At 40.7% G+C, this 15,094-nt stretch overlaps 1 protein-coding gene across 1 annotated transcript in view; it reads left to right on the top strand.

Moving 5' to 3' along the window:
• Positions 1-14,133, top strand: part of GRHL2 (grainyhead like transcription factor 2) — a 54,287-nt gene extending 40,154 nt beyond the window's left edge. Inside the window, exons 13-16 of the mRNA XM_071421978.1 lie at positions 1,078-1,172; positions 6,196-6,281; positions 11,521-11,585; positions 12,814-14,133. Coding sequence (XP_071278079.1) covers positions 1,078-1,172; positions 6,196-6,281; positions 11,521-11,585; positions 12,814-12,928 — 361 coding nt within the window. The 3' untranslated portion in view covers positions 12,929-14,133. The remainder of the gene's footprint in view (positions 1-1,077; positions 1,173-6,195; positions 6,282-11,520; positions 11,586-12,813) is intronic.
• The last annotated feature ends 961 nt before the right edge of the window (positions 14,134-15,094 follow it).

The following is a 15,094-nucleotide window of genomic DNA, read 5'->3' as shown; positions in this document are numbered from 1 at the left end:
CTTTGCAGTTAACATTTTAAACTCATAGAAAGTTGATACAAAATACGAAATCAGATAAAACTGACCCCTTTCTCCCCCTTCCCTCATTTCTCCCATGTAAACTGTTTGCTTTTTATGTCTGTATTTTAATACATTTCCAAGTAAAAGAGCCCTAAGTTTTGATACAGGGAGAGGACAATATATTTAATAATGAAATGCCATCTATGTAAGCATGAGGGTTCTCAACTTAAAAACTGGGAATTTTTTGTTGAAGCACTGAACTTCACTGCATTCCTGAAAGCTGTTTAGCAGTGCACACATGTGTATGCAACAAATACAGGAACTGCAGAGAGAATAGACAAGTGTCAGAAGAGAAAGGCAAAAAGAGAAGAGAGAACCTGGGAAGGACAAAGGTTGGAAATGGGAACACTCCCTATCTGACTTTGGAGGGACTGGAAGAATTGATGAAAGTCCCTCTAATAGTTAGAGGTGCCATGAAATAAGGGCTGCTGAACTTCAGCCCACACTGCCACATTGTGTAGCCAGCCCCATACTTTTGTAAGTTGCTTGAATCCCCAAGTGAACACCCTCAAGTCTGAGATTCTGGAGTAACTTAACAGCTCCCATAAATCTGCAAAAAGTGACCTGAGGTAGGGACTGGCCAAGCACCTGCAGTCAACACTGACTTGAAAACATGAGGCCTTTTTTATTTCTTTTTGAAACTGATGCTCTTCATAAGGCCTACAGTGGAATTTGAGAAACAAAGGGGTTTATTGCATCAAGCAATAACCACCCCCCTTCCCTCAGTATTTAAACAGTTAAGGGCCTTTGGGGTTTTTCAAATGAGTGTGTAACATTGGAACATATTTTCCTGTCACCTGTCCCAGCCAGTCAGTCTCGGCAATTTAAGAGGCCTGGATAGTTCAGATAAGCATCAAAAGCTATATTCTTGCAGTTTCTGCTTTTGGTGCTACATGAGTATCTAGTGGGTGTTTCTGCCAGAGTACAAAGTGAGTCATGACTGTTGCTGTCTGTTGTCTTCTCTTCTGCTGTGAGCACAGTTTTACTGTGACATGGTCCTTGTTTTGTGTATTTTAGTAGCAGTGTCCTGGTCAAAAGGATGTTCCGGCCTGTGGAGGAAGAGTTTGGTCCTTCCCCTTTGAAACAAATCAAAGAAGAAGGTCTGAAAAGAGGTAACAATCAATTCTTAGCAGTTAAAAATCATTCTGTGGGACTCAAACCCTCAAACTGGGAAGGGCAGGTGTGGTTTGGACAAAGTCAGTTGAGTTGTAGGATGCTAGTGCAAATATGGGTAGATGGGAGAGGAGATCTTTGCATCTGCAGTCTATAAGGAGGCATTTTAACAAATGCTAAAAATTACTTAAGAAAAAAAAAAAAGGACCGTGCTTTCTCAAGAAGGGATCAGGACACAAGTGTATAGAAAAAACTTAGAAAGTTTCTTGGTTCTTGGCCAAGCTACAAAGTTTATGAAAGTTCTAGTAGCAAATCTGTGATGGTCTGTTTTTAACTTTTGCTCATCTGTTCTGTTCTGTTCTGTCTGGGATCACAAGCAAATATGCAAGATGCATTGGGTCAAATATAGAGACCTTAACAGGCGAGCTTCTGCTGACTGCACACTTAGATTGGGTGGAATAAAATCAGAAATTTCCTACCTTATTAGAAATATAAAACATGGAGAGACATCTTCCAGCAGATGTAACTGAATTGTTTAAGGGTTTGTTTCCCTTAACTGTTTTTACAGCCCAGGTGGGTATTATTACAGTAGCAGCAGAGCTTTATAGAAATGACTTCCCTCAAGACCGCATTTGCGAAGTTTCTCTGTTGGTTAGGGTGGTCTCCTTGAACCAGGGGAAGCATAGAAGATTATAGGATGGAGACTGATACCTTCTTGAAATAAATGTGAACATATGATTCTTTTAATTAAATCTTAAATTAATTATGTGAGGTTAGCACTGACCATGGACTTGCATTTGGTTGACTCAAGACATTGGCCAAATTCACATTATCAGGGCTCTATCAAGCAGAATGTGATAGTCGTGAAGGCTATATAAAAAAACTGTCATTTTCATAGAGTTTCACCTGGGCTTCCCAGCTGAAAGCCTAGGAAACTGCCTGCAAGGAGCTATTGGTTTGCTTTGATTATTCCTGTCCTTTGCTGTGGTTAGTTGTTTTGATATCATTCAGGACCTGCAGGTATTTCAAGGGTAAGATTAGAAAGAAAGAAAATTTAGCTGGTGGCAAAGCTATGTAAAATGATTAAATCCAGGAGAGGCACAGAAGCAGAGAAGCTGGAGGATTCTCTCTTCACATCCCCTTCCTGTTCAGTGTTTCTCTCATCTTGGACTATGCTGGCTGGAGGCCAAGGCTTTTCCAGTGTGGCTTTTGCCCTGGTGAACTTCCTGCCATCCGGAACCTTGCATCTGGGATCGTGCTGGTGGAGTGCAGCTCAGCTGAGTCTACCCATTTGATAACTCTGTCTTTGCCAGAGGATTCACTGGTATTAAAATGTTTGGGTTTTTTTTTCCCCCAGCATTGCCATATTAGAAGCTTCTTTTCTCAAGGTTTGTTTGGTACAGCAGAATCAAGAACTCCTAGAGAGCAGGTGTAGATGGAGCACAAGTGTAATGTTTGAGAGGGAGCAGGTCTGTTATGTGAAAATAGACATTAAAATATACATTAAAAGCAATGTAATCCCAAAGTGTCTTATTAGGAGAGCAGTGCAGGTAAATAGCAGCCAGTGAGGTGTCCAAGCTCCACTGAAGACTGAAGTGGAAGTGTGTGACCTCACCCCTGCCTTCTGGACTTACTTGTAACACTCTCTGGTGGAAGTAAAAATATTAAGGGGCAGCCTTCAAGAGAACAGGTCTGAAGGGATTTGCAAATGCTGGTCATATTCTCACTCAGGTAGCTGCCTCTTTTTGAATTATTCTTTCATCTCCTTGACCTCTAGGGGAAGTCCAGGTGCCCAACACAGAAATGTGAAGTATGTTAATCTGTACCAAATGTGCATCACAGCTAGTTACTTGGCTAGACTTGGCTTTTTCCTGTTTTGAGTTCTCAGTAAGTTTTCAATTCACTTTCCCTTTCAGATTTCATAGGGAGTTTGCTGTTAATTATAAATCCAGCAGCTGAATTATAGAACAGGTGGATTTCCAGTCCTGCAGTTCTCAGTTTCAAGAAAGTAATTTTTTTGGGTAGCTTTTGCCTTTTAGGAAAGTTACGTTGAACTACTCTGAAACATTTTGGGTTCATAGCAATCAGGATGTTGAGAGCCAGCCAAGAGAATTGTGCCTGGGCAATAACAAAAACTCCAAATGTGAGAAAGGAAAGCTAAGTTACAGCTACCAGCCCTTCTTTCCTTGACTAAGATGTACCACATCTTTATCCAGAGACTACTTGACAGAAACTGTAGTCATTGTTCATAGGGTGCCAGTCACAGCACTGGTAGTGCCCAGGCTCAGACCTTCCTAATGCCCCAGGTCTTACTGACTCATTGTGTCCTTAGTTTCATTTTTCCTCATGTATGTTGTTAACAATTTAAGAAGAGGTATCTAACATTGTTCTTCTGCATTCACACATAAATCCTCAGTTTGGTAGCCTGGCTTCTAAAAGTCTCACTGGTGCAACAACATCCCTTTGCCCCTCAGCAATTTGGTGTGTTGGGGCTATTTCTTAAGTAACTAAAGACTAAATTTATCTTCCCCCATCTTTTGCAATTCTTTTTAACATCTAAAGAATGTTAAGGTCTGCAGTGGATTTCAGTGCTGGCAAGAAAGTTAAGGACTAAGACCAGGGAGTAGATCAGACAAATTTGAATTTATCTTGTAGCTTTCAGGCAAAAATAGCTCATTACCTTTTACAAGATTTCCCCCCTGTTCCCCTCCAAATCTTGTAATTTGTACTGTTAGATTGAGTCCATCTAGATGCTGTGAATGTGATGACAGTAGGATCAGAGGACATGAATTGTGTTACATGGTCACAGTCATTCAGTGGCAATGCTGCTGCTGAGCCCAGTGGAGCCTTTGCAGCCCTTTTCCCTCCCCTCTGGCTGTGCCTCCCACTGTGGCTGTCTCTCTGCTGCTCTGCCAGCATGAAGGCTTGTGGGGCTGCATTGTACATTGAGACAGGGATCTGATCTGTCTGAAGAATAACTCAAAAAAGGGGTTGTTTTTTCACTCACATCTGCTCTTTGAGAGAGTTTTTCATCCAGGAAAATTTGTTGAGACAAGCCAGAATAAGAGGGTCTAAGGGTAGGGATGAGACAGAAACTTCCTAAGGCATCACTGTCACCACAAGTCATTTGTGGAAGAGTGCTCTACTGAATCAAAGCCAGGAGTTTCACACCTGTCAGGGTAAAGGAAAGCCTAACAACCCCCATGTGCTTACTAATCCTGTCTCTCCGTGTGTATAATGTTGCTTGGCACACCAAGCACAACAGAGATGTAAAGCTCAGCACCAGGATTGTGTCATGTTTAACCTTGGACCAAGTGATTTGTTTTTCTCCTTTCAGATATATTTGTAATTGTTAAGGCTGGCAGAGCTCCAGATGTTTGTAAAGCCAGGTGTTACAGGGCAACCCTCTAATCACAAGGAAAAGGTTTACTAAATTATTATATGTGTTAGTACTGGTAAAATTAGTCCATTGAGTGACAGCTTGTTCATGTGATTAAGCATATCAGGCATGGTAAAATTTAACTGCTGGTGTGGAATTATTTTTCTTTTATGTTTTGACAGTTTAAGTTGTGACCCAAAGTTGTCTCTGCTTCTAAATCCATTAAAACGATGTTCTCAGGCCAGGCCCCAAAGAGGTGCCAAAATATAGGTGAAAAGGATGTGGCTCTGCATGCTGTGGTTGCTTTTTAGTGGCTTATATTTCTGAATTAAAGATGCAAAAAAACCCAACATTGTCCTGCATGTTTGGTTTGTAGGCCCAGTGAGGGAACTGAACTACCCATTATTTTTTTTCCAGTCATTTCAAAACTTGGGCAAAGAAGCTACAATTCTCCACAAATGGGCCTGAGTCCATCCTGCTAGAGTCTTGGCCTGAGAATTAACTTTACACAATTACTTTTATGTGAAAAATACCATCATATTTTTTGGTTCATCTGCGTGTCATCTATTGAGTTATGTGGTGAAGATATCTCTTGGACCATGAGAATTTGTAGTTTCAAAAGATGCCCTTTTCTGTCTACCCGCCCCCCCCAAAAAAATGGGTTACCAATGTAATTTGTTCCACAGACATGACAGTGGATGTGTGTTTGTACCTCACGTGCAGTAATGTTATTTGAAAAGGCAGTTCATTTAGGAAACAAAATATATTGCAGAACATCTTATTCAACCTGTTACTTATCAGTCATGTGAGATGATGCCTAAAATACTTTTCTAGTGTCTATGCTTCTATGCTTTGTACCTGTCTGCTTTTCTTCTGCCATGTTATAGCAAGGTTCCTCTATTTACCTGAACAAGTGTGAAGAAAACAAAAGCTAAAGAGGGCAGGGCACTGTGCCTGTGGACAGCTAGCAGCTAACATCTGAGAGAGGAAGAGGAACAGAAATGGCATTTGGGTACCTAAGCAGGTGGGCACACTGGTAAATGCCTGCCTGCCAGCTGTGCTCTTGAATGTCTCCCCTGTAAAGTCTCAAATTACTTTGAGCTCATTTTTCCCAGTGTTTATTTTCATACTGGTCGGGCCATTTGCAGGCATCTCTATGGTAATGTTAGAGACAACTATTTCTTTACCTTTTCTTTGATTTTGCTCTCAAAGGCACAACTAAAGGCAACACAGACTTGCCTTTTTTGAATGTCCTTTCCAAGCCTTTTAGATGAAACCTGGAGAGGTACAAGCCAATTCAGAGGTTTAAGAAGACCTAGATTGTGTGTTTTGTCCTATAACCAAGGGACAAGGCCCCAGAGCTCTTTAGCTTCTTTCTGTAAATGGAGATTTAGATCCTAGAAGATAGAGATTCTGCACATTAGATTAAATTTTCAATACTGTATTTTCAATGCAACTCCAATGTATTGTCCATGTCTAGATCACTGATGATATTAAAGGTACATCTTTTTAAGTGCAAACCATCTTCAGTGCTTCATTTTATCTGTCATGGATTAATATTTGTTTTTCTATTCAGTGTGGGGTATTTCATCTGTGCAATTGACTGAACCTGCTCCAAGTTTGATTTTTTTTCCCTATTTCAGTGCTTTTGTATGTGAGGAAGGAGACAGATGAGGTGTTTGATGCTTTGATGCTGAAATCACCCACGGTCAAGGGGCTAATGGAAGCTGTAAGTATCTAATGTCCTTATATTGTTTGTCTTTCTTGGCAAGAAAAATCTTGAGGCTTTCCATGTATTATTGAGATAAACCACTATATAAAGATGAAGTTATTCTCAAGCGCATTTAAAGCATTTCTTAAAGCTTTCTGGAACCCTGAAATGCTGGCATTTTCCTAATTCAGTGTTATCAGTAGGTTACTGGATTTAAACAGCATCACAGAGCTGATTATTGGAGACCTGAGCTTTGAGGAATTGCAGTAGTTAACCAGTGTCAGGGAAGGAGAGAGGTGCAGGCTTCATTTTCTGAAATGCTTCTTTCTGAACTGATGGTTCAGAGCCTGTTGAATCTTTTCCTGTAATGCTTGTCAGTACATTCCCAGCCTGGTTTCCAAGAAGAGGCCCAAGGAGGCAGTGTTTCTGTGGGAATTTCATGTGGCCTTTGTTCAGCATGTAAGAGGCAGGTGCTGAGCCAGTGCAGACTTGTCATTCATATGTTGTCTCAAATTCCTTCTCTAGTCCTCACTTACAGTGTGACCTACCTACCACTTGCCTCTTTGCTGCTTCTTTGAGTTTTTGCTTGTTACCCATTAGCTGTCATCATAAGAGTTGCTGTTTCCATGTTTAATCTTGTTTATATGAGCTGATGGCTCATGAAATTTGGGAAGGGAAGAGTTAAGAAATAATCATGTGTCTCACTGCTTCAGTGGAGGAATGTGAGATTGACATGTGGGATGCTGAGTTGATTTCCAGCCTCGTTTACTTGTAGGGGAGAAGACGGAAATGGATGAAAGTGCCCCTAGAGAACTCAGCCAAGTGCTAGAAGTGTGTATATTTATACTCTCTAAAAACCATCACAGTATCTTGTTACATTTACTGAACACTTTTAATGCAGTAAAGATTGAGTTATTTGGTCAATATTTGGCCAGTAGCAGAAGGCAGAAGAAGATTTGTGGGTTAGTGAAGTTGCTTAAAGCACCTATTTAGATGGGGGTATCTCTGAGGAGAGTCAGTGGCACACTAAGGATGTCCTAACCATGCTTCTGCTGATGCTGTTTGTTAGCTGTGACTGCAGCTCAGCTGTCAGGCAGAGCACATGGATAATAAAAACCAGGCTTTGCTTGAAGAGGCAGCAGTTTGATTCATGGTAAGCTGCAACACGATTTCATCTTGTCTTTGTATGGAAGTTAAAAGTATGTTATAATCTGTTCAAGCTAGTATGAATATTTTATCTCTAGTAGTCTGTGCCTCTCCATGCCTGTTCTCCAGCCACCATGTAACAAAAACAAAGCTGGTGCAGAAGCAGGAAGGGTTTCTGCATGCCTCAGTCAGTGCAGCTGCTGACTCACTGGCATGTTTTCGGCACCAGAGAAATCTGATCTGTTGTAAAATGTCCCAGTTCACTGGAAGGAACACATTCAGAAAATTTGAATTCTCTTTGGTAGGATATTGTGGATAAAACAATGCCAAAAAGCTGTCAAACTGCATATTCTTAAATATTGTCTCTACAGTCATTGCAGCAAATCATGTAATTTTGTAATTGTGCATATCCTAAATGCGTCATTCTCTTCTCAGTATTAAGAATTTAGGAACTGAGCCTCTGAGTATTACAGAGCCCCAGATCTGAAAGGGAGCTCCAGTGATCCTCAGCAATACTCTCCTTCTCTGTTTATGGATTTTACTCTTTTTTCTTTTTGTTAGTCATTATTCCTGATCTTTGACTTCTCCCCTAACTTTCTGTTATTAATGATATGGTTTTCTCAGGTCCTATGTTTATTTTATTCTCACATATACCCCCATTCCAAATTAACAATTAGATTCCTTTTCAGATATCTTTTTTTGCAAATATCTAGAGGTTTTGGGTTTCAGAAATGCAGCATGTCTCAGGAAGCGACTCAGATGTTTGGTTTTTGCTAATCAGTCTAGATCAAGTGAAAATAGCAAAACATCACTTATATGTGTGACTGACCAGCTCTACATCCTGATTTCAGCCTGATCCAAAATCAGGATAACTGTGGATCTCAGTAGGTACCTCAGTCTTACATTGTGCAAAATTGCATATTTATTCAAATTACAGAAGGCAGTTCAAACTGGGAAATTCAAGCATCTCCCAAAATCTTTCAATAATTAAAAGCTAACAGCTGAGTTCAGTAGATCTAGCTTAGACTGTTAAAAACCTGCCAATATGTATGTGATCTTCCAGCCAGTGTAGGGCAACAGACAGATTATTTAATAGAAATAAGCTGGCAAAGTGTTTTCCTACATGCCATGACCCACCCAGATATTGCCCTTTCTGGTTTCCTGACTCCAGCAGAGAGCATTTCTGGTGGCTTGTGCAATCAGACAAACTTGCCATGCCAGGGGACTGCAGCCCAAAGGGACACCCAGACAGGTATTTCAGTGCCACTCAGCAGGCTGTTGCACTGCTTCAGGCATCCTAGCAGAAATAAATTTCTGCTCAGAAGATTGACAAATGGAAAATTGAGATGATAAGGAAAAATACTGCTCCAAATAAAGACACCTTTTTAAAATTTAATGTAGCCTGCTTGGGTTCAGGTGAGAAATCCTGTAGTTTTGTATGGAAGTTGGCAGTAGGTGGTGGTCCTCCTGTGCTGGCAGCAAACACTCTGAGAAGAGAGTGTTAAGTGAGATGCCCTAGCAGATGCTTGCCCTATGCTTTCTCCAATTCTGCATCAGGACTTAGCACATTTGTACTAGAGACTTTGAGGGGGAGGCTCTCCCATGCCCCCACTTTAAGCCTTGCTTCCACAGTTTTCTGTTTGGTATAATTGATTGAATCCCAGGAGTTCCTGAGAAATGTGCTTATTCAGTCAGCTGGAAGTCTTTTGCAAAGCTCAGTAATCCCTGCATGTTATATAAATCCTACACCTGTCATAGGCAGTGTGACAGGCAAGGCTTTCTCAGCCCAGCCTCTCATAGTTTATGTAGGAAGTGGTGTCCCAGAGTCCCAAACTACTTTGAGCAACATTTGGAATGCATGAGTGTTAGGTATGCCAAATATCCTAGGGAAGATTTATGCTGGAATGTGCAGAATGCTGTATATTAGCTGCTATTAAGCCTCCTTGGCAAGAAATGTTTTGCTCGGCTTGTTTATTTGCATGGAGTCAGTGAAAAGTGTCTTCAAGTGCTGGTCTTTACAATATCTCTGGGCTTCAGACTTAACAACCCAGAGAGGGAGATCATTTCCTCGTGTTCACACACTTGTGACACTTTCTGCAGTTTTGGGTTGCCAGTTTTTCTCCAATGCCTGTTACAAAGGATTTTTTTCAAATGTCTGATGAAATTGATCCATTTTTATTATTGCTTTACATGAAAACCTAAAGTTAGGGGTACAACAGAAGCACAGATACAAAAATTCAACACCAGATTGCTTATCTTATTCTGTTCATGATAAGCAAAGCCAGAGGATAATAAAGAGTAAATGAACAGCAAAACATGCTGGTGCAAGCAAAACTGAAGTAGCAATATCACCCAAATTCAGTTTGTATTTTGTTCTCTGCTAGGTGGAAAACTTAGGGAGTGGATGGGTCTATTGTACCCCATCAGTTATTCCCCCTTCTGTTAGCCCCTGATGTATGCTAATAGTCAGAGGACACTGTTTTCAGTGTATGAGAAACTTTATTGGTTCTTCAGAATCTTGGAGTTTTGCTATAGAATGCCAGTCAAGCTGATAGCCTTGTGCATTATTAGGGGTAGTTTTTAAGTACAAAATTGCATCTGGGCTACGATGACAATTATACTATTATAGGTGCTGTAGACAAGTATAGGCTAATTAATTCTCTCTTTCAGAAAATCTTGGCTGTCTGGATGGGAGCCCTGCTTGGTGTTCAACCTGTGGCTCTTTGAATCTGTCCTCAGTGCTGAGTTTATCCATTCCATTTTCTCTTTTGTGATAATTGCTTTAATGTACTTCCCTAAAATACCTTTTCTCAACAGAACTCTGAATGCCAACACAAAGAAAGGATTTTACAGTGCCTGATGTTTGCCAGTCTTTAAATGGATTTTTAATTATGCATTTCAGTTCTCTAATGCAAAAGATAAGTAGTCAGCTATTTAGCTGCAACTTCATTTCACTTGGGAAGAGCTGTAAACTTACTTTGCTTGGCAGTAGAACACCACAGAACATTAATCACTGGCGGAAAAAAAAAGTCATTTTTCTGTAACTATTTTGCTTTTTGGGACAATCCTCTTCTAAAATGTGAACTGTGAGACCTGTTCCCTCAAAGAAGAATCATTATTTGGAAAGCAAACCTGGCTCAGATGAAGGGCCCAGGGACACCATCTTCATAAGCACACCCCAGACTCACTGCAGAATAGACATCCCAAAAAGTTACTAGTATACTGCTGCAAAGCAATGCCAAAGCATCCATGTGAAGTATTTGTTGGCATGGGTAATTTGTCAGCTAAGTTGTTCTTCCTTCTAAAGTTTTAGTGTAGTTTCTGCTTTATTGTTGTAGTTGCTTTAGTAAGAAGTTTATTTTACAAGTCCTTTACCTTGATAACACACTTCTCTGTGACAGCTTGTTATCTGTTACACTCAGATGAGGTTTTGTGAATCAAACAGGGTTTCATTTTGCTACTGTAGTAACTAAGACTGAGTCACCTTCCCAACAATACAGAAGCTTCTTAGTTCTTTGTGTTTGATGTTGGTAGCCTTCCCACAATTAAAGGTACCTTGAAGACACTTTTCAGACAGAAGTACCACCATGGAGAGTCCTGTTAGCTTAATAAACCTTGAAATGTCTTTGAGAAATAGAAATGTGTATGTTTTTGTTATTCCATCGGTCCATCAGCTCCTGTTGGGTTGCCATGTGTCTGCCTTCTGCCTGGTGGGAGAAGCCTTTGCTTCCATGAGCCCAAAAAATCAGATTAAGAAACAACAGAAAGATCAGATTGAAATTCCTTGGTAAAATCTGAAGCTGGGAAGAGCATTGACTCTGAGCAGAGCACTAGGAGATGCTGGGGCAGTTCTGATGGCTCACACCCTATGAAAACTGTAGTATCTGAATTTCTGGATGGAGACAATTGTGGGTTTTGATTAAGCTGTTCAGGATTCTTGCTCCCCAAGTCATCCTTAAATGAAAGCATGATATGGTTGTAACAGACTTTTCTCTATAGCTATCCTGTCAAAGTTTGCAGAGTTTTTGTTTTAATGTCTTATGTAAGGTAAGAGGTGATATTTTTATATTTCTCATTCATCTTTAGTGATATTTTATTTTTATTATTTCAGATCTCTGAGAAATATGGGCTGCCAGTTGAAAAGATTGCAAAACTTTATAAGAAGAGTAAAAAGGGGTAAGTTAGTTACCTAACTAAGGATCTATTGCAGGATCCTTTAGAAGTAGTCACAGATCCCAGTTTTACCTGGGGCCTCATGATGCTGGGCAGTACAAACTCTTTCAGGAGACAAACCCATGTGCTTGAAATCTTCATGTCTATGGAGACTGTAAGGGATGGCAAAAGAGGAAACATGGATCTCCAATCTTTGTCTGACCAGTATGCCTAAGCTTACTGTGAAGGAAGGGTTTGTGGATAAGATATGTGGATAAAGTCTGTTTTGTAGACAATATGCTTAATAACATCATGGAGAGCCAGCATGGGAGATGCTGCCTTTGCTGTGAATGCAGTGTGGAGTTTTCCTGCAGTGTTAGGGAGAAATAGGCCACTGTCTTACTCTGAAAGACAGGCAATGTTTGCTGCAGGCATTTCAGTTGAATAAATTTAGACATGAACATCACAGCTGGACTTTTAGAATAGCTAGGCTTCTGCTCCTTGCCATAAAACTAAATCTCTCCACTTCAACTATTTTTAAAGTTCTATTTAACCACAATATTGTAGCAATATAATTTTAAACCAGTCATTTATTTTCAGCTGTAGCTAGCTTAGGGCATTGTTGTCTGGGAATTTCTTTAGCTTTTGAGAAAACAGGTGAAACTTCTCATGTTTTGCTTCTTTCTAAGTGACAGAAGAAACACTTGGAGGTAAAGAGTGAGGAAAGCACTCATATACACTTGAAATTGTGCATTACACAATTACACAATTGTGTAGTCATTGTTGATAGTCTCGCATCTAAGCTGAGTTCTAAGTCTGTGAGCTGTGTGCAAAGCACAAATTCCACTGCTTCCCTGTGCTTCCCTCCCACCACAGAGGTGCAGCAGCTCACATGGTGTTTCTGAGGAGTAGCACAGATGTGTCCCTGTGGGAGCCACCACCAGGCATTGGGAAGCACCAGCTAGCTGGGTCTGCCAGGGATCTGAAGTGCAGCTCATCTGTAGGTAGCCTAAGTGTGTAAACATCCCACCACTGGCATGTCCCTTAACTGCTCTGGAGGAGCAGCCTCTAATCCAAAGACTACAAGGGACTACAGGGCAGATCTTGCTGGTGATTCCTACTGGTGAGCCTGTACTGGCATGTGCTGGAGTCTGGTTTTGTGTTGTAGAGAAGCAAGTGCATGTGGCAGTGTATAGCTTTTCCTTTCAGTGTCCTGGTACATAAAAACATTGATTTCTACCTTTGTCACCAGCATCCTGGTAAACATGGATGACAACATTATTGAGCACTACTCCAACGAGGACACATTCATCCTGAACATGGAGAGCATGGTTGAAGGCTTCAAGATCACACTGACAGAGATCTAGCCTCAGGCAGAGCCATTTTGTAAGGAACCACAGCATTTCATCCTTCTTGGAAAGCAGATTCCCCGTAAACTTGACAGACATTGATCAGAGAAACTGTTACAAGACTGCATTGAAAATACTGTCCATTCTGCACATCTTGCAGCCCCTGCAGATAGACTTGGGTTTGTCAAGCACAAGGCTATTCACAGTAACCTGGTCCCTTATTTATTGTTCCTCACTCTCTAGTGTACAAGCAGTTACCAGCCCCCAGATTTGTAACCAGATGACCCACTGCAAATGTGAAATGCAGCATTTTAATCCACACTTCAGTGTGGATAAGCTCATTCTAAAACACATTCAGTAACTATGCTGGTCTAATTTCAGAAATCTGGTATAAATCACTTTACCAGTAGTTGTCTCTGTCATTGCTAAAAATCTGTTGCAGTGCTAAAGATGGGCAAAGTGGCTGACAGTTCACTTGCTCAGACTGATCCATATCTCTGTCTCCTGTATAGTCTTGCCAAATACCTCTGGTAGTTCTCAGCATGTAGCAATGAGGACTTGTAAGTAAGGCATTCAGTTACAAATGTCACTTGTAAGTAAATGGTAAAGAAACCATTTTAACCTTGTATATAATGTTTATAATATGCAATAATATATTTTAACTACTGTATGTGGGCATGTTTACTGCCACTATGTTTTTGTATGTATTTGGGTTAGGGTTTCATAGAATCTTTCCTAGAGGATTAAATTGCTGCAATCTGTTAAAGAGTGGTACTGAGAAGCTGATAACTGAATCTGTACTCAATATGCTCCATCCTTGCTCACACAATTGTATATTGAAATATTAGAGCAGACTCTGCTACTGGGTCTTGGACGCTCTGGCATAATGGGGCCCACCTTAGGTGCCCAAGTCCCAGCTGTAGAACCTGAGTCTCCCATCCAGCTGTAACAAAATCCAAGAGACACTGTGTGTCTGCTGCCTGCTTTGCCAAGAGGTACAAAAGGGACTTCTTCCTGGTTGTCTTCCTTTGATGAAGCAGAGGCTCCTAAAGTGGTATTTTCTCAAACCTGTGGTGGGAAGGTTCTTTCTGCAGCAGCCTGTGCATCAAAGCATTCCTCTAGACTGTAAGAAACAGGACTTCAGACTCTTCCTTTTAAGTGTATTTGCTCTTGTATCTCCATTGAATGATTCAGCTGTGATTCCTAGGGCACTTGGGTGATGTATAAGCCTGGGCTTGATGTAAATATTTTATCAAACTGGAACATTTTTTCCACTGGAGACTGAGTATCCCACAACTGAGGAGTGGAGATTGGTCTCTCTCTCAAGGGCTGCATCTGAACCCAAGTTGAACTACATGGTTATTCCATCAAATTCCACACCTGCCTTATGAATTCTGTGAAGAGATGAAGTTGTGCAGGCTAAAATCATACCAGGAAAGGGGTTCAAGGCCTGAATGTCCCTATGACATCCAAACCCAGCATCTCTTTCTCTCCATTCCAGCTCCTCTGGCTGTTGTGAAGAGCTCCTCACTTAGCATATAATTCCATGAGTTTCAGTTGAAATTTATTCTCTACCACTGTACATGGATTCTGTATTACAGACAGAAGTGGGATCCTTTCCTACATGCAGCCTTTAGAGTTTATTCTTTTCTTTCTAAAACCTTTTCTCGTTTAGTCACACAACCTTTATTATTTGGTGGTTAATGGCATAAAGAAACACTGCCATATTTAACAGGGCTCATGTGTGGAGCTATTTACATTCAAGCAAAGTAGCTGGGATAACTGACCAGTCTAATTTGGCCATATCTGCATGAATTGTCCTGTAAGTTCATGAACACTTTCTAAACTTCATTAGCAGTAGCATCCCATTAAAATCTCTTCCTTTAATAGAAATGTTAAGTACATGTCAAGGTTTCTGTGGGAGCAGAAACTATAAAAGGTTCAGGCTGGTAGCATCAGCACTAACATACCCAGAATTCACATATGCCTGTAAAGCAAAGTGTGTATTCTGTCTTTCTCCTGCCCTTTTCTTTTGTCATGCACTCTTTCCCCTTCTGATGCAGAGTTCTGTTGTAATTTCCTTAACTTTATATAAAAATGCACTCCAGCAAAGATGCTCTTGCTATGCTGCTCAAGAGCAAACAATCTGGGAATACAAGAGATTTATGATGGTTCTGTTTGTTT

The sequence above is a fragment of the Agelaius tricolor genome, unplaced genomic scaffold (genome assembly GCF_023055355.1).
Source record: "Agelaius tricolor isolate 1412-34295 unplaced genomic scaffold, bAgeTri1.0.p SCAF_2, whole genome shotgun sequence".
Lineage (NCBI taxonomy): Eukaryota > Metazoa > Chordata > Aves > Passeriformes > Icteridae > Agelaius > Agelaius tricolor.
This window is presented reverse-complemented; position numbering and strand designations above follow the sequence as displayed.